The sequence below is a fragment of the Electrophorus electricus genome, chromosome 20 (assembly GCF_041902795.1).
Source record: "Electrophorus electricus isolate QZ-2024a chromosome 20, ASM4190279v1, whole genome shotgun sequence".
NCBI lineage: Eukaryota > Metazoa > Chordata > Actinopteri > Gymnotiformes > Gymnotidae > Electrophorus > Electrophorus electricus.
The window spans coordinates 5580813-5600253 of record NC_137516.1 but is presented as its reverse complement, the minus strand read 5'-3'; the positions used below and the strand labels follow the sequence as shown (position 1 = coordinate 5600253).

The window sequence follows — 19441 nt, the reverse complement described above, 5'->3', positions numbered from 1 at the left end:
CACCCTCGAGCAACATGCATAGCCTATTACTAACACAGAGACACACCACCGGCACTATTCCTACAGTCTGTGTAGCCTTGAAAGACAGCGATAGAGAGTAGTCTACATACATAAAGGTAGTATATGTATGTATTTCATGGTATTTTTTTACATTTACATTAAAAACAAACTTGTATGTACTTGTGTGTATTCCCTTTGATAGGCATGTGGTGATGATAATGGTACTGTACACTTTGGATATGAGCATCTACTATATAGAGCATATTTAAAACCACACATCTGTATAAAGTCCCCAACAAAGTCTCAGATGGCAGGCCTGAGCACCAGTTTTCATAGCGTCAGCCCGCATGATCTTTGTATTCGTCCTGAAAACACCACAGCTGGGAATTTCATTTTCAGCAGTCATTTGGTACATGAATTAAATTTATTTTTACTGCATTGGAAATCAGCAAATAGTGCAATTCACAGACACTACATAGTCTTAGATGTCAAGATCACAGTGTCAAAATTAAAAAACAAAAATGCCACTGTATAATTTCTTCTTTGCCAGCAGTTTGATAGTGTGTTAGTATGTTTTGCACATCTGATTTTCAATTTTATGAGGTGTTTTGGGAATCATGCAATTAGGCTGTAGGAAATAAAGCACCATTTGGCCACATTATATAGCGTCAGGTGACAAGTTTACAGGTTCAGAATTATCTATCTGATTGTTAAATTCATGCAATGTTTTTAGAATTAGGAGATAAAGAAATAGGAGTTAGGGGATAAAGGCATAAGAAATAAGATTCACCCACATTAAATAAATAGATGTATAGTTTCACACACCAAGGTCAAAAGGTCACTATTAACTATGGGTGAAATGGCCAAAAGACAATAAGCACAAGTTACTTAGCAGTAGTTCCACGCTCTGCAAGTTATTTTATGTCACACATAAACATTTTTTTCCCATCAGTTAGGCTAAGCAGTAACTGCATTTTGTAATGTCACATGCCATGTTTAGAAAGTCACAAAAAATGTAGTCAAAATGTTATAAAGTAAATGCCTTAGCATTCAAGATTATTAATTAAAGTATTTTAGTTATTTATGACATTAACCATGTAGTCATATCAATCTAGCATAGGACTTTACGTAGATAGATAGATAGATAGATAGATAGATAGATAGATAGATAGATAGATAGATAGATAGATAGATAGATAGATTGAGTGATTGATTGATTGATTCACACCTGGCACCTATTGCTATATCAAATAAGCAAAGATCTCCCCCAAAACGCACCATCTACAGAGCGCCAATAAGCGCGGCATCATTTGGCGGAGGGAAAACTCCAATAAGAAGCGGCGAATAAGTCAACTTCAGCCAAATTTGGCGTACTATTAATAATTAATAATACTTATCATAAATAATATGAATAACAAGTGATTTCTTGAGAACGCTGAGAAGGGGCAGGTTGCAATAGGCCCTGTAGTGCAAATGATAAATGTAATTGGTCGAATGTACTATAATTTTGCTAATAGATTTTAGTAGGCTTAAACATATCACTGCAGCCACAGTAATGAGCCCTTCTGATTATGTATCCTATAGTAATCAGCAATATGGAAAGTAACTAAGTATGAATAAGTATGATATATTTTATATGTCCGTTTTTTGTTACACCTCCTCTGATGGGTTATAAGGGCCTGACTACACACCATTGCACTGCACAAAACTGATAAATATCTGGACAGGCGTGTTTATAATTTCAAAAATATTTCAAGTTACACGAGATACGGCACGATCGAACAGACTGATCGGAGTAGTGAACAACCGAGGGAAATACGGACCTGTGTCGCCATCTAGTGGATACGTAAATCATACTCTCAGCACACTGCTTAAAACCTATAAGAAAGGCCTTTTACTTTCGTGTTGGCTTTGAATGTAGTACTGTACTGAACAGTGTTAGGAGATAAACCCATATGTCACAGAGACGCAACAGCAGATTATTTTTATCTGAGAAACACGGGTTCGAGGACTGCGTCAAAAAGGCCGTTCTTCAGATATCCCATTGATACCACAGTAGAATATTACAGTCCCTTAGTCTGCTTCGATTTTTGGTCGTTAATTATAGGAACAGACACTGAAAAGTGGCCTACGCACTTGACTTAGAAAGAGTACGACAAATGCTCCGAAAGCTTGATATTTTTTGAACTATTGCCTAAGGCATCATCATTCAAAATTCAAACTGTGACTGCTCTTTTTATATCCAACAATTGTATTTAATATTGATTTATTGCAGGGTCTGTAGAAACTCTAGTATGCGTTTACTCTTTTAGCTTTATGTGTTTGAACGAAACTCAACTAGCGAATATTCCGTGTGAGTTATGAGACGTCCTGAAGAAAGAACAAAGAGAGTGGACCATTTCATTTTTGGATGTTTTTAAGTGATGCACAATTTCTAAACTCCTGATGAAGTGTAAAGGTGCGTTGGAGTAGATTCAAGAAACAGAACTCATAGCGGTCACGTAGGTGAACCACAACAACAACAATAGAGGGATTCATTTCTCTTTGGATGCGCCTTTCATTCCCGCTCATGAACACAAAACACGCCTCTAACATTACGGTGTCCCGCGGATTTCACTTAGCTTTCTAACATGGCTCCCCCCAGCGATCGATCGAGGCTGTTTATTAATACTTCGTTATTCAATGATAAGTAGAAGAGAATGATAGCTGCTATCTCAGGGTTGGAGTGCTTGTATGCAGAAGCCTAGGCAAGGATAAGCAGTAGAGTCCTTCCAACGCAGAAATAACTTTACTAGTAGTCAATAATTCTTTCGATAAATACGCATATTAAGTAGGCTAACTTGATCCAGGTTCTATCCAGAACAAGCCTTAAATTGTTCACTGGATAAAGGCCGATTCCACATTGGTCCATTAGAGGTCAGGTGTTATTCAGATACGTTAGACCATATAGACGACATGCTGCGAAAAACTTGATAACAGGTCCAGTAAACGCTCGATTACTACAATTTAAAACTAAAACAAAATATCATCACAACTAGTATCAAAGAAGGTATAGGATTTAATAGTTTTATAGATTAGAATACATGAACATATCGTTACTCTCTCATTGCAGTAAACGGATAAAACTATCATCGATCAAACAAGAATAAAAACATACTTTATCCAAAATATATTTGATCATTAAAAAGTCGAAAGAAATTATTACAGAGAATAAAGAAGGCACAAATGTACAATAAATGATAGTCTTATTGCAATGACCCTAAAAGTTCAAACAGGAATCAGTGAACTACCACCAAATCCTCCCCAGAGTCTACAGCGGTAAAGCCACATGTGCAGGGCCATCTTGTTCTCATGTAGTATTGTTTCTAAAAAGGTCTCCCTTGCAGCACAACCTTGGCATGCCAGTTGCAGTCATGCCAACATCAGTGCGTCATAATTTCTCTCCACTGCAGGTTGTGTGTAGCAGCAGCTTTCAGTGACTGACAATGACCAACTGACATGCCCTTTAAAACAAAAACAAACAAACAAAAAAACAAAAACGTAAACTTTGTAATCCTTAATTAATTTTGGAAGCCTTTTTTTTTTGGGGAAGAAAGCTTTTCTTTATGTTGTTAGTAAAACAAGTACCAACAAACACAGAAAACTTGTATTTGTTAAATCAACAAGACTAAAGACGACAATAAATGAATGAAATTAATTAAAAATATCTTTGGGCATGTATGAGGACAGTTCAATAGTACTAATAATTAATTGTAATTATTTGATCTACAAAACTGGATATAATTCATGTCTGAGTCAGGGAATGCCCAGATACTAGGAGACCGCTTAGTGTTTACAACATTATAAAAGATTACACCACCACCCAAACAGTCATAATACTAATGCGTCCTGCTTAAGTTCACAGCAATGTAATTGTCAATCTATGTAAAGAAAGTGATGCGATTACTGTTATTGCTATGCTGTAACAACAATTCGGCTTTCTTCAAGTTATCCGAAACAATAAGTTTAAAATCTAGCATAGAAATTTTACTCCCTTATCTGCTCAGGGGCTGCTATTAATGTGCTGACTATTCTAGCTTTTACTGACAAAAAAAAAAAAAATACACTTGTTAATTAGGAGCAAAAATATCAGTGTTCATTGACATTAATATAAAGGCAGACTGGACACATGGAGTGCAGAATGAAGAAATATCCATCACCCTTAGCACAGTGAAAAATTATTAATTTACAATCATCTACAGTCCAGGATTACAATCCGTTACAACTGTATGCATGAGTATGATCATACAATCAATGCAAACAAAGTTTCTTCATTTGTAAATTATTGAGAAAATTTGCAAGGCATTAAAAAATCTTAAATTAAGACAAAATGCATAATATTGTTAATTCTTCATGTCATCCTTTGGTGAAAGGATCTCAGCATCCAGACAGAAAATGCTTACATTGTGAATGTACAGCAGGCACACAGCAGGATACAGCACTGTGCCCTGCCCTTTGAGTCCCAAGAAAATAAATAGGGCCATACATATACAAATGCAACAGCTGTAGGCAGCAGTAGAGGTCCCAACACACACAATTCACACTCACTTTCATCTATCAGAATAAAAACACACTCAAAACAAGCTGAAAAGCAGATATGGATGTACAGATAATAGTATACAACACCTTTTCTTTTTTGAATGCTTGGTTCTTGGAGTACTGGACACATCTAAGCTATGGGAAGCACTAACTACCAAAACCCACCATCTCTGCCATTATGTTCTTGTCACAGTCGTAGAATGTTAGCCCTGTATTTTGGGCCTCACCCTAAACTTTGGAGTTCAGAGCCAACAGGATGCTGGGTTTCTCCTCAATAACGCGTACCAGCAAGTTATCAATGTAGTCTTCCAGCTCAAGGATCTTGCTGTCTTTCTTAGAGAGCTCAGCTTGCTGCTTGACGACCAGTGTGATCAGCTCTTCTTGAGTGAGCTGGGTAAATGGTCCGCCCTCAGTTGTCTGAGGAAAGGGCGGGAGAACATGAGGGTGAAAACCGTATCAAAAACAGCACAAGCTAGAAACGTGAAATAGAATCGGATATATCAAGTTTGTCAGTACTAGTCTGCTGTTTGCATAAACAGGCGCACCTTTGATTTCTCAGTCGCTTCTCGAATGGTTGGAGTCTTTAAGTCTTTCACCACGGAGATGTTAATGTTAGGCTGGTTTTCAGCTGTATTCATTGGTTTCACTGGATGGGGTCTAAAGCAAAACAGAGGAAAATGGACTTTAGTGCAGCAAAACATCACACAACATTTGAAAAAGAACACAATAAAGGTGTCCTAAACTAATTAATCATGATAAAACACTTTGCATTATCCCAGATTCAGTGTTTGACAGTAGCATTCAAATTTCAATTTATTGAAACTGAACAAATAATCAAAATGGCTGTGAGCCGATTTACAGGTTAACATCAGAGGCAGCAAAGAAAAATAATTTAAGAAAGATCAAAAATACAAGAACTTTGTTAGTTCTCCCACCATAAAGGGACAGTCATTAATCTCTTTATAAGTATACCAAAATATCCCCAGTGAGTAAAAAACAGAACACCTGCTGAAACCAGATTCTTTAAATTGTTATGATGAGGCAAGAAAAAACCTATAAGAATTTATAGGTTGACGTGATCCAACAAAATCTTTCACCAAATAACTTGGCAGCATAAACCCCAATATCATTTGGAGAAACCTGCAAATCTACAACAACAATTAAAGCAGAGTTTACAAAAATGTTTTCCTGGGTAGAATAATACCAGGCTCTGAAACAAATGTACACATTATTGTCTAATAGCAGTATAAACCAATCCTTTTAATTAATTTCAAATCTACGTCTTAGAAAGCACCTTTCATCGGATCACCATTTTGTTTCTTGATGAACAAGTAGTAGTGAATCACCAGCCAATCTCAAGTTCACCATCACAGTCTCAAAAGGGAAAGAGTCATCTTTTGAAAAGAACAGAGCACAGCACTTCAGAAACAAGAAAGCCAAAGGAAGTCCCAGGGTTAGTAGGGTGGAATCAGGGGGATTATTCTCACCTGCGAGGGGTCAGTACCCCACCTCCTGCACTGCTTGGAGAGGTGACTGACTGAACCTCAGAGGGTGAGACCCAGGCAAGGAGTGTGCTCTTGCCCCCAGAAACGGTTCCAGATGGTGGTTCTGATGTGCCTGAGGACGATGACGCTTGAGCAGGGGAAGTGAAAGGATCTATTGCAATGACGGCTTTTGAGGTGGCTGTCATGCTATCACCACTGTGTTGTCCAGCAACACTAGTAACAGTTAATTCAACATCTTCTTGTATAGGCTGACAGACTGGTTTGTCTGTAATATTTTTCTTCATTATAGTTTTCTCCAAGTCTCTAGGGGGCTGAGGTGCTAGTTTTTTCTTTGATGAGTATACTTTCTGGAAGGAGGGAATGGAGTTGCTGTGTGCTTTGTGGGTATTTGTTTCAACTTTGGATGCAGATGATCCAAAGAATGGGTCCGTTTGAGCTTTGGATACAGGAGATCCAAAGAAATGATCCGTTTCATCTTTAGATGCAGGAGATTCAAAAGATATATCAGTTTCATTTTTGGGTATAGCAGAGCCATAGAATGGGTCCATTTCATTTTTAGGTCCAAAAATGTTATCAAAATCTTCTTGAGTTAAGAGCTGATCTTCAGGCTTCTTTGCTTGTTTTGGGCCATCAGCAAATAGGTCACCTTGATCCATGTTCTGCTGTGGCATGGCCCAAGGGTCCTGAGAAATTAGCTTATCATTTGGGAAGGGGTCAAATTTAATCAGAGCACTGGTGAGATTTGCAACTGTTTTTTTTGGAATGTCTACAGTTTTGGCAGTATGAGTTGATAAATCATCTGATTTAGGTGTAGGGACTCTTTCCTGCAAACCTATATCCTCTTCTAAGGTCTTACTTGTAAAGAAACCTTCATTTTTCCTTTCCACCTGGGCACTTTTTGATGACATTAGAATAAGAGAAGTCACCTGCTCTGGTTGTTCCTGTATGACTGGTTCTTTGCTTAGAGCCCTTTGCCTAGGTTTGGCTAAAGGCACCCCCGCGCTATCAGAGTTTGAGATTTCTGACGAATTAGATTTTTTTCTGGCTGCTGGTATTGGCTTTTCTTTTGGCTCGGGGGTTTGATCAACAGTGCTCAATGGTTTCTTTTCTCTTACCTGTTCTTGCTGACTCTGGACATTTGGTGCTGGGCCAGTGCCCAACGCTTTGGCAGTAAAAAAGCTGGATTTGTCTGTAGTAGCATAAAGTTGTTCATGGGTATGTACTTTCTTAGACTTGTTCACAGTAGCATACACTGGTTTGGCTATACGAGCTTGTTTGGAATTAATCTCAAGCAGCTGTCTTGCTGCTGCCAGAGTAGATGTCTTTGGTGAGATTGTAGCTTGTTTAGGTGTCACTGTTTTTGTGGAGAGAGCGGATTCCTCCTCTTGATCTGTGTGATGTTGATTGAGGCTTGATGCATTCCTTTCCTTCAAAACAGGTGATGTATTATGTTCATCAGGGCCATCTACATTCATTTCTTCTCCAATAAGCTGGATATGGCCATCCATTTTTCTCTGGTTTACCTCAGCTATGATATGTTCCCAACGAGTGCTAGTCATGACTCCATGCTTCCTCTTGGGAAAGAGCGCATCATAATCGGGGAGAGGAAGAGGTGGTTTTTGACCTTGCTGAGAGTTTGATGAATGTGATCCATTTTTTAGATTCTGGTTTTCATTCTTGGAGGAATCCCCAGGGTAACTAGGTGGTTTAGAGGCCTTGTGCTTTATCTGAGCCATGCTTGTAGTGAAGTCAACTCCTGAAAGGTTCTCAGTTCTCTGGGGTTTAGGAGGTGCCATGGAAGAGTGGAGGTTTGAAAACATATCAAAAGATTCAAAAGGTTGGTTAGAGGGAGATGGCACTGGGAGAAGGTTAGAAGCAGGGACAGTGTTCTGGATGTCTGAGGTGAAAGGGGAGGCAAGGGGATCGGTATTATCTGTTTCAGACTTCGAACTGAGAGCCAATCTGCCAAGAAGCAAGAACACAAAAGACCAATTTGTCAATCCCCATCCACTGACTGCCCAACTAACAGAAACTGAACTGCTTTTTTAGTACTGTAGTCCCTAAATAAAGAACATTCTGCCAGTTCTCAGACTTGTAATCCTTTAGTCTTAACAACATCATACTATGTCCTATTAGGTTGGATGGTAGCACACGCACAGGCAACTAACAAAGCTCTGCATCAACTAAAGATTAGTCTTTCACTGCTCTCGGATATGTGCTTTAATGATCATTAATGCAGTTGTGTTATCAAGGTTAAGGTTGTTACTGCAGATGTATTATTATTATTATTATCCTGCCATAAGTGCACTCCGGTATGGCAATTTTTTTTATTTTTTTTTAACTTCAGGAAGATTTTAGTTTTTGGTTTTTTTTGTTTGTTTTTTTAGAATTAGTTAATTAGTTTCCTTTTTGTAGGTCAATTAATACCAAAAGCAACTGAGGAACACAAGGGAGAGGACTATTTCGTTGCAAATGCAACACAAACAAAATAGAAGTCTTCAAAATGGAGTCATGATTTGCCATTTGCTTTGACTAGTATGTGACTTGAAATCTTAAAAGAAAAATCATAGTCTTGAATGCTGTCCCCATAGTCCCCATAGCATTTCCAAAGTCATGCAAACACACCTAACATTAAATAGATAACACACGTTTAAAGAACAAAATCCTTAGCGTGATCCATCATAAAAAGTATATCTAAAAAAAACACACATTACTCACCACCTGAAGGATACTATATTGATACTTCCTGATATTCCTACACTTGAGTGAAAAGTCTCAAAGTTCAGGAAAAATAAATAAATAAATAAAATCAGCACAGCATTAGCCATCCTCACTCACACAATGCCAGTTAGTCACAGTCTGTGAGCGTGTGACGCCACATCACGCATCTGCAACTGGTTTCTCTCCATACCTTCACACCTCAGCTGACACACCTGGCCACATTCCCTCAGCATTTGCCAATCAGCACTGCTGCTATACTGGTCCAATAGGGTGAATTTAAGACCGAAAGAAGTCAACATTCCTTTGTCTTATACTATGTCTTATAGGTTAAGAAGAAATTAGCTAGGACCGCTAATGGCCACCAGATTAAGAGACACTGCAATGGATGGCATATGCATGATTTAGGTTATAAATCAGTCTTAAAGGAGTGATTCAATCAAGGTTCTATTACAGACGACATCCACCACTGATACTAAAGATTTGTCAAGAATGGAAGAAATTCAAGAAGACACAAGACACTGAACATTTAACACAAAACTTAAATAAATATCATCACCCATGTTTACAGCAGAATGAGTTTGATTAATAGTTGCTGGTATTACTACTTGATGCTGACAGCAAGAGAGGAACCCAGTCTCACTCCGGTCTCACAGAAAACCATTGAGTGATTTGTCTCATGGTGAAAAAAAATCCATTAAGCCCCAAGAGAGGATAGGAAATAAGCATCATAATCAACACCAGCAGTGCTTTGATTTAAAAAGTGTTGCGTTTAATCATGGCCCTTTTTGATATGTTATTCATAAGAACACACAGTAAGTAGCGTATCTTCAGAGCTTGTTACATCTATTATTCATTCTCAGTGCATGTTCAAGACATAATTGGTTTACCAAACCTGTTTCAGGAAAAGCAGTCGGAATTGAACAGGTTTTTAAGCATCTTAGAGTTACTCTTAATTTATTATTTAAAATTTCTTTACCATCAAATTCCTTTTATATAGCCATTTCCATATTTCAGTAAATGGTTTAGAAAATCCAGGGGCAGAGCTTTTCTTTTTACAATATAAGCATAAGGCTGTGAATTTTTCCATGTTGCTATTATTAAGAGTCACACAGAAAGGGTTTGGTTGAATACGACAGTCTAAATGAAGGACTTCCCCTGTAAAGATTAGGTCATTCAACAGAGGCTGAGCAGACCGAGGTTAGTGGAGTGGAATTACAGCCCTGGTTTCTCACACATGTCCAGTCTTATTCCTGCCCCTAACGGTCTGCATTACCATTCACTGTGCTGTGTCAGGTCCAGGCAGAGATGAGGTTTACACAACCCATGAGTGAGATTTCTTCTCATTATCTCATTAATATCTGCAACCATTAACATTTTTCATTGAGAAAAATGTCCTGTGTATTATTGGGACTGGGTTTGAGGGAACATCTCTTGAGGTGGTCAACACCTTACGCCAACTAACGCATTGCTGTGTGTTAACTGGGATGTGGTAAAAACATCTGAAAACTCACCTTGGCTTAACGGCAGAGACCTTGGCTGTACGGCCAGGGAAGGCATTGCTGGGTGGCGCCGGGGCAAAGGAAGATTGTGCTCCCTTTGGAGGGTTTGCTGGGCTCCCTTCTAAATAAGGGCTTGTGTCTGAGCTGAGAGGAATTTCTTCAAAAGGGTTTGAGGAAGCAACTACTTCCATGTGTGTGGGATGTTCTGTAGCTGGTGAATGGGGTTCCTCTTTCTTCTTGCCTAGGCCAAAAAGAGAGGACAGCCTCTCGGTCACCCTGGCCTCCTCATGGCGCTTCTGTTCCTCCGTTTTCCTTTTCTCTTCTTCGCCTCTTCTCCTCTGCTGCTCTTCCTCCTGTTGTCGCTTTTTCTCCTGGTCCTCCTGCTGTCTTCTCAGCCTCTCCTCTCGCTCCTGCTGCCTCCTCCTGTCCTGCTCCTCCTGCCGGTCCATGACCTCTTGCAGGCGCCCATCCGCCTTCCTGTGCTTCTTTTCTTCATCCTCACCGGAGAGCTGTGGAGCGCGCGGGGCCCTCTCCATTGGCTCGGGCTTGTAGGTCGGAACGCTAAGGCCCTTGAATGAGTCGACCGAGACGTCAGATGCGTTCCGCTCGTGGGATTTCCGCAGGTCTTCCGCAGAACCCTTTGCAGAGCTGCTCAGGCTGAGCATGGAGCCGGAGCTGGCAGCCGGCTCTTCCTCCTCAGCGTACACGTGGCTGCCATTGATGCACAGGTTGTTCTGCTCAGCAATGTTCTGCTTCGAGCGATTCAGCAGAGAAAACGGGCCTAGAGATGCTTTGCTGTCCGTGCTGCCGGTTCGCTTGTGGCCCAGAAATTTGAACTTGCGTTTCACTATTTGGGACAAACACACCAAAAAAAACTCATTAATATCAAACACATATTTCAAATCGCTTTAGCACTCTTAACTCTAACAGTTACTGCACCTTTATGTGTCATGCACTGAGGACAGAAAAGGAAGAAACCTAATTTAAGTAAATACCAAACAGCTCCTTATTAAACTCCTACAAGAGCGTCTGTGTAGCGAGAGCCCTCACCGTCGGGGGACTCCACGTTGAGCCCGGAGGAACGACTGCTGCTCAGCGAGCTGTTCTTCTCAGGCAGCGTACCGAGCGTGGACATGGACTGGGACACGCCCCTGTGCAGGTTGGACTTCGGCGCGAACAGGGATTTCAGCTTCGACGGCGGCTTGCTCTTCGGAGAGACTGTGCTGGCCTCCTGCTCCTCTTCGCTGTCCGTCAGGACCTGGCTGACCGCGGAGGGCACGACGGCAGAGGCCGAGTCCGACAGCCCGTCCCTCTTTTTGCCACGGACCTTGTCCTTGAGCTTGGAGAGGCGGGAACGCGGCTTGTCCTGCATGGACAAGTCGAACATGCTGGCCGTCATGTTGTTGCGCATGAACTGGATGTCCAGGAGAACTTCGCCCCTTTCCTTATCCTCCTTACCATTCTTATCCACCAGCTTGTACCAGCTGAAAATAGACAAACGTGCTTTGCGTTAAACTCAATTACGGTAATTTAGTCAGTTCATTATCAGGGCGATATCTGGGTCACAAACGCGGCTAAAAATAACTCTCACTTGCTGCATCTTGTTAATAAACAAATAATAATAGGAGGACAGGGCTCTTTGTATACAAGTCATGCACCCAGCATCTCCCATGGGAGCCAGCACCTGTTCCAGTAACTCACATGGCATGAAAGGCCACTGGTGGATAATGAAATCAGACAATTATTTCTTTGTGCTGTGTGTGCATGCCCCTCGTCTCCTCTGTGTGGGGGATTAATCGTGCATTCAGCAGAGAGGCCAGACAGGAGTGTGACACTCACACAGGAAAAACATGCTTTTGGCCGCCCATGCGCCCATCGTACTACGTGCTCTCCGATGCAAGGATGACGGAGAAGTTGGAGTAAGGTTGAGAACTGCAGTCAACCCAGGCTGTCAGAGTATTGTGAAACTAACTGTATCCAGCGTGAGATTTATAAATACATTCTTTTAGGAAACATTTGTTTCTCTTGTAGCCTCTGGTTCTTTTAGGCCTACATATAAACCAGTACACTCCTAAGGTTTGCATGGGGCCTGAAATAGAGCGTTAAGATCTTGGGAAAATACAGGAAATGCCAACCTCTGTGGCATTGTAACCAAAAAGTCATACACTGAGAAGCACAGACGTCCAAGTAACATCATATTAAAAAGATCTGTGGTCAAACGTTTTAAACGACAAGTGGTAAGTATTAATTACTGCTATTATAGCTGTTAAATGCATAGATTAAAGTCTCAGAGTAACGTGGGCCAGTGTTTAAACTGCCTAGCACAACACAGTTTACAAAGCACAATTCTGCACATCCAATATTCGAAGCTCTCCAGGAAACACTGGCCTATTCATACATTTTTCAAAGCCACATTATGCAAAACATATTCTCCACACTCACGGAGCCACACAACAAACATAGCCAGTTAGTGGTACCTTTCCCTGCAGAAAACTTTGTGTGGAAGAACAGGGAGGAAAAAAAAAACAAAGAATCCTTCGACCGTACTAGAGAACACCAGCACATTCCATGAGCCTTAGATGGCATGGTCTGGGTTTAGATAACGCAGTTCCCGTCAAGATAAGCAAGGAGGAGCTGCCATCGTTCCCAGAACAAATCTGCCCTCCCTGCAGTTTACAAGGCAAGGGCAGTGAAAGCCAACAGAGCGTTGAGTCCCATAGTCATTAAAGCAGCAGTGCACGACAGATGGAAAACATTGTAGCCAATGGACACAAGCCACTGACATCTTGCCAGGGTCATGTTTACTCGCTGATGGGGAGAGTTTCTTGATCTTAACTGTAAACAGTAACGCAGGCAACAGGTAAACAGTAACACAGGCAATAAGTTGGTCACAGGTCACACCTAGAGAGCTGTGGTCCTGACCAAAACTTCCCACTCATTTCTCAAGGCTAAGCTAATGGTTTTTCTCCATGTAACAAGGCTATACAGCCTTCATACTGTTTACATGAAACCAGGCTTGAAGGTCAGTGAAAGGCCAGGGGAAAAAAAAAAAAAAATTAATAAAAATTATGAAATTAGGCATATGATCGCATGAGTCACTTACAGACAAACTCCTAAGTCGCTTAACTGTTTGATGTCTGTAAGCACCTACGTAGCTCATACCTGCTGTCTTCATATAACCTTGCACTGTGAGCAGTACTGCGTCATTATTTTCATGCCAAATGAAGCACGAATACATGCAGGACTGTGTCTGCATCCATAACGTTTTCTTGGCAGAGAATAATAATGTCAGACATTTACTGACTATTCTGCTTTGCATAGTTACACCAGCGCCCACACCCACACACACACACACACACACACACACACACACACACACACACACACACACACACACACACACACACACACACACACACACACACACACACACACACACACACACACACACACACACCCACACCCACACCCACACCCACACACCTGCTGCCAGCCAATAATGCCAACACCTTATCAGCTTGCAAAGGAGCCAATACAAACAGCCAGACGTCATGCAAGGAAACGAAACCTTACTTGGGAACACAATTGGAATTGGATAGTGTAGAGACTCTTGGTGGCAGAGTCTAGGGTACAGCGAGTGATTCTGATATCTTATTTAGAACCCTTTGTGTGATATGTAGCAGCCCAGTAAAACTTCTCTGATATTATCCTATGGGGATAACAGGAACTATGACTGCATATGGGTACTGGAGTCTGCCCTGTTTCAACAAAGAACACAAATGCATCTTCCTAAGAAACCACTACCCCATGTCTCCAATTCCACAAGGATCTTGGAATACTTAACTGGTCCATCCAGTCTCGTCAGCTATTCTATTTAAAGGACATTATTTGTTGATTTTTTCCACGAGGCCGTAATGCGATATTCAGTGAGGAATGCAAAAGGTGTATTAAGCAATAATTAAGATGGATTGAAAATCTTAAGATTGATCACACATAACTGGCCAAAACAAATGTGCACAACTTGGAGGAAGAGAAAGCCCCAGCAGAGAAAGAAAGAATACTTAAACACTCAGAACCAGAAAGTAACTGTCCTTCTGTACGGTGAGAAACAGTAATACTATTTACTATAGAATAGTCCCATAATTCAACATGGGTCTCAAATGTCTTTCTAAGGTGCATCCATTTCTAAATGCAGGTGTGATTCTTTTATCAGATAATGAAAAGTGAATACAAGTGTGAAAACGCTAGTGACGTGTGTGAATATTACCATGGTGTCAGGCTATGGAAGCATTTGACAATAGCTGAACCATGCTAGAAGTAAACCTCTGAGATACTCCCTCACAAAGGACAAAGGACACCCTTGGAAGAAACGCTGATCAATGACGAGAGCCACCGCATCCACGTTACACTCAAGCAGGGCAGTAACTCAACACCGAGTGCTAAGAAAAATGAGGGGCAGAATTCAATACTCTGTGTGCGAGAGAAAGACAGAGAGAGAAGGGGGGGGGGGGGGAGACACAACAAAAAAACCCCCAAAAAAAACCCCAAACACGCTACACTCTGGACCTTGCAAAAAATAGCATGCTAAAAGATGACACTTTAGACTTGGCAAGATACGCCTCAATGACAGATAAGACCTGAGATTAGTAAAGGTCAATAAGCACTACAGGTGAAGTAATTTATGGAAGAGACCTGCGGTGCTCCTCTCAGAACAACCCCGTCACCTTGAGTTCACCTGGAAAAAAGCCTTCACATTCTGAATATCGACACTGGTGTTAAACAAGAATATCATTTCGTTATGCAACCTCCTGCTCTGCATTCTGCACGGTTCAACCTTTCAAATGTCAAAAGCCAAGAGACTACACCAGGACTCTTCAGAATAGTGATAATGCAGTTAGACCAACCCACTTTACATTTAAAAACAGCACCGTAAGCAATATATTTATAGTGAACATGACGAAATGGGCCGAACCCAAAGCGGACAGACAGGCATCTCCACCTTTTTTCTCAGGAACACCTGATCGGGGTGTGACCTGCAACAAAACACGATGACCTCAAAACGCAAATGAGCACCTTACTGCCATGTTTGCATAGACAGCACTGGAAGACCGATGTGAATGGTCAAAAATACTTCACCACTGAGCCCAACTTCTCGACGGAAGGGGAGCAGGAGCAGGAGAAGGACCTCCAGTACACATCAGCAATATGCCTTTAAAGCAAATCATATCACCACCAAGACAGACTAAGGAGGGATTTAGTAACATCTGGCAAGCTTTTCCCCAACCCATTCCACAGCAAAACTATGCAGAGTTCAGATGACATTGCCGAACTTGAAGTATCTGGAATCAAGGCTGTGAAGCTGGAAAAACACACACGCACGCATGCACGCACGCACGCACCAATATTTATGTGGGCCTAATAATGAAGGTCACTTGTGTGGGCGGTTGGCACACAAGCTTGAACCAGTGCCATATAGGAATGAGACGTGAATGAGTCATAAATGATTCAAGGCATGTGGTGTCTGCAAACCACTACGACTTGAGCCAGACTGTCCACCCCAGGAGGACCGTAGCGTGGCGGACACTGCACTCTGACCCTGTTTTTGGGCCCTGTAAAGGTGCTGTTGTAACAATATAAAAATGGCATGGATGCTGAAAAAGCATATACTCATTCATTACACACACACACACACACACAATTTTTTGTATTAATACTTACATGAATTATTTTTGTTACTTTTTATGTTACTGAATCCTTGTGTTACTGATGCCTTGCGAGATGGCTAGAGGAACACAGGTTTAGTTCCTAAACCTCTTTTGTTTGACTTGCACAAATCTATGCTGATTTCAAACACAATTAAGATCTGCATTTGTCCTATTCCAGTTCTACCCTCAGAATAACTGAAGCTATGTGGGGCCACACAGACAGAGGAACAGAATAAAAAAGCAGCGAGAGTCAAAATACGATACTTGGAAGAATAGAACATTACCGGGCTACCTGGGGACCTTTTTTATGCAAGTATACATCTACTGTACTGACAGTTTGCTTGGCTGGCCAAAGACTTGCATGGTACTATACATGTAATCCTCATACCAAATGGCACATAAAACTATGGTCCAACAGTTACATGTTTAATGTTTGACACCTGGTTTTGTGTAGCACGGAGAACCTCTTTCTTCTTTGACAGCACCATTCGTTACCCCACTACAAAAAACCAGGCCTGATGGGACTTCAGAGAGGACTTCTCTGGGACAGGCTGGTTTGAATACAGGAAAGCAGAGATGATATGATCGGAAAGCCAGGTGTTCCTAGATTACTTGCCATTGCTGATTTTGTGTTTGTTCCAACCCCGAGGCACTCATTATCTTTAGTTCCATTTGACGCACGAGTCTGATCAGGTGCGTTTGTGCACATGCACACCTGTCTGTCTCTGTGTGTGTTAAGGGGAAAGGGTTGCTGAGAGGATAAACAGATTATGTCACTTTAACTATGTGGAACAGCATGCGGGCTGGTGTATTTATCTTAGTATACTCTCTATCCTGTTGAACAGAAACTCAAATAAGGCTAGGTCACCGAATAGAGTCTGTGTGCCCTGTGGGCCCTGATTAAATGTAGGCATGACCAGGAAGCACTCCCGATGTCACAGGGGAATAAAAAGGCAGTCAAACAGTATGTCCGTAGCAACATGTGTGGTATAATCACATAGCTCAGTCAACAAAGTTGGGCAGACAGCAAAACTAAAGAATAGCAACCAAACCCAACAAAGCGTCTGACGATTCACCTGGCAGGACAAGTGTGGTCTAAGAGAGGCTTGGCCCTCGGGGCTACAGACTGGCAGGTCCTGTTATGATGCTTTTTAAAAACACTTCTGTATGGGTGTGAACCCACACAGGACATTTTTCCATCACAAAGAATGCATTCAACAACGCTAAACTAAAACTTCCCCATGTTAAAAAACGTAACTAACATTCCAGGAAAAGCCTTTCACATCAGGGTCTTCATGAGGTGGTGTGCAGCAGGGAAGGTGCCTAACCCTACAGTGGCACTATAAGGGCAGAAGTTACAGAACAAGTGTCCTTTTATCAATCTACACCTTCCAATTGTTACTTTGCATCATTTATAACCGAACCACACAGGCTGGCGAATAGAAATTGGCACAGAACATGAATTATATTTACACAACTATTTTGTGAATAATTTCTAAAGACATGCAGTAATATGAAGTCACAGGGTTTTTATAAATGTAACAACTGACAAACTGTTACATTTCTAACCATTTAATAGTGTATAAATTAAGTTAAATAGTTACTTTTATATGTGTTGTGGGTTGAAAAAACAAGGCCAAATAAGTCTTGAAAGTAAATATTAGGTTTACGCAAGTCGTCAGCCATCCAGCAGTGCTTGCTGGGCTTGTGCACGTCCTGTATTTTAAATCGTTATTAATAGACTCACAGCTCCATGTGATGACTAAAGAACCAACAATGGAATGTAGCCGTGTACCTGCGCTCCATGGCAACCCATTAGCAAATGTGTATTTCTTGTTTACACCTCCTTGTTTACACGTCAAATAAGTCCCACTAAACGTTTCAGGACACAAGAGAACATATAGGAAGGCTCAGCGCACACTAATTAAATGTCACCAAAGTTAAAAAATTAGTTGGATCTGACATTAGTAAAGCATCTTCAAACCAAATGAAGTCTGGTATACATCAACTGATTAATGGGGGTTATCTGATCCAAAACAAATATCCCTGGGGCTGAAAACTAATGAGATGTACATAAAGACCACCCAGAAACACTAAATGATTTACACTTTTTATTACACCACGACTACAACCCATTTCCTCTAATATTAGTGTCAGTATGTCATAGCATATATTTCACCGAAGGCTACTCACTCGGTCCTCTTTCGGGACTTGCTGTCGTGGAGGTCCAGCAAGTTGACGATCGCTTGCCCCAAAAGCTTATCCAGACCCACCAAGGCGCGGTGCATCACGACGACGTACAGCGTCTGACGCTCCGCGTTCCCGCTCTGGAACATGGGCAGATCGAAGGTAGCCTCCTCTTTCCAAACAGGCGCTATGCATTTCTCGGCCACCGAGGTGGAGAACTTGTCCTTGGCCACCTGTATGATGGCGTAGGCGTCGTTGGTTCCGTTCTTGCCTTTGATCCGCAGGTTCCGTGCCTGAAGCACCGTTACCTGCACGCTGGTGGGATACCACTGCTGGCTCTGGTCAGCTAGGGACATTGTTTAAATCTCGGGCTTAGGCAAATTTAAGAGTCCTCGTCTGCCTTTCGACAGACGAAAGAAGACGTTTCTGTGGTTTTCGACCAAACCTACAGCTGGCCACTAACTCTCTAAGAGTAGTACAGCAGTCCTCTTTGAAGCCGCTCACTTGTAACCCGGTGACGCGGCCGTCGCTCGAGCGATATCTCATCACAAGCTCCGCCTCCAATGTGACGTAGCCTATTGGCGCGAGGTGACGCGTGCGGGCAGGTAAGCCGCGGACGGTCGGAGCAGCGTTAACAAGCCTACGGATGACTTACGCTTTACATATTTGCTGCCACAGAACTATAACAAAAATGTTTAAAGTTCGGCTATATGAATTTACGCACTTAAACTCTAAAACACCGAAACGATTAAAACGATTCCTAAATTATGTAATTCACAATAATACCATTCATTACTGTAATAGGCTTATTCAGCAGCTGAGAGACAGCTTTACATTTTTTAAAGAAATGTATGTGATGTAGAGGCAAGTCTATTACTATTGCGACTAATAATAATAATATTAATAGTATATTATGATTAATAGATTATTATTATTCTAAACTTTAGTGATGCTAGCTGAGGCCTAACGGTAACCTCTGAAAAATAAAATTTCAGCAATGCTTAGATAAGGACGTTACAAACGTTACATAAACTTACACAGGAATGGACAGTCGTAGAAGCCAACGTTTCTTGCGAAATCAAACTCCTTGTGCTTCAAGAATACACAAAAACAAGTCGTAAAGTAAATAACTTTAGGCCTACCTATAACCAATAGCTAAACTGTAAAACACGGAGGTTTCTTTAAGGTTAATTTGTTTCGTCTCCGCGACTTAGTTCCCACCACGATCAAAACTCTTAACTTCTAA

At 41.4% G+C, this 19441-nt stretch overlaps 1 protein-coding gene across 4 annotated transcripts; it reads right to left on the bottom strand.

Moving 5' to 3' along the window:
- Nucleotides 1–3040: 3040 nt before the first annotated feature.
- Nucleotides 3041–19400, bottom strand: rab11fip1a (RAB11 family interacting protein 1 (class I) a). 4 transcript variants are annotated; one of them, XM_081703649.1, is made up of 6 exons: nt 18202–19398; nt 11354–11787; nt 10316–11150; nt 6066–8045; nt 5124–5235; nt 3041–4995 (listed from the first exon to the last, which is right to left on the bottom strand). In XM_081703649.1, exons 1-6 carry the CDS (start codon nt 18549–18551, stop codon nt 4807–4809), a joined length of 3900 nt encoding a protein of 1299 aa, XP_081559775.1. In that variant the 5' UTR covers nt 18552–19398; the 3' UTR covers nt 3041–4806. The 4 variants fall into 4 exon arrangements, with proteins under 4 accessions (XP_081559775.1, XP_081559777.1, XP_026880819.2 ...); XM_081703651.1 differs by lacking the exon at nt 18202–19398 and adding an exon at nt 12781–13799; XM_027025018.3 differs by lacking the exon at nt 6066–8045 and having other exon boundaries at nt 18202–19373.
- Between the last annotated feature and the right edge of the window lie 41 nt (nt 19401–19441).

Excerpts from the sequence above, each read along its gene's own strand:
- rab11fip1a (XM_081703649.1), bottom strand. The coding sequence starts at position 18,551 with ATGTCCCTAGCTGACCAGAGCCAGCAGTGGTATCCCACCAGCGTGCAG. Across the intron at positions 11,788-18,201 it reads AAGTCCCGAAAGAGGACCGA|CTGGTACAAGCTGGTGGATA; the intron begins GTGAGTAGCCTT and ends GTCTATTTTCAG. Across the intron at positions 8,046-10,315 it reads GTCTCTGCCGTTAAGCCAAG|ATTGGCTCTCAGTTCGAAGT; the intron begins GTGAGTTTTCAG and ends GCTTCTTGGCAG.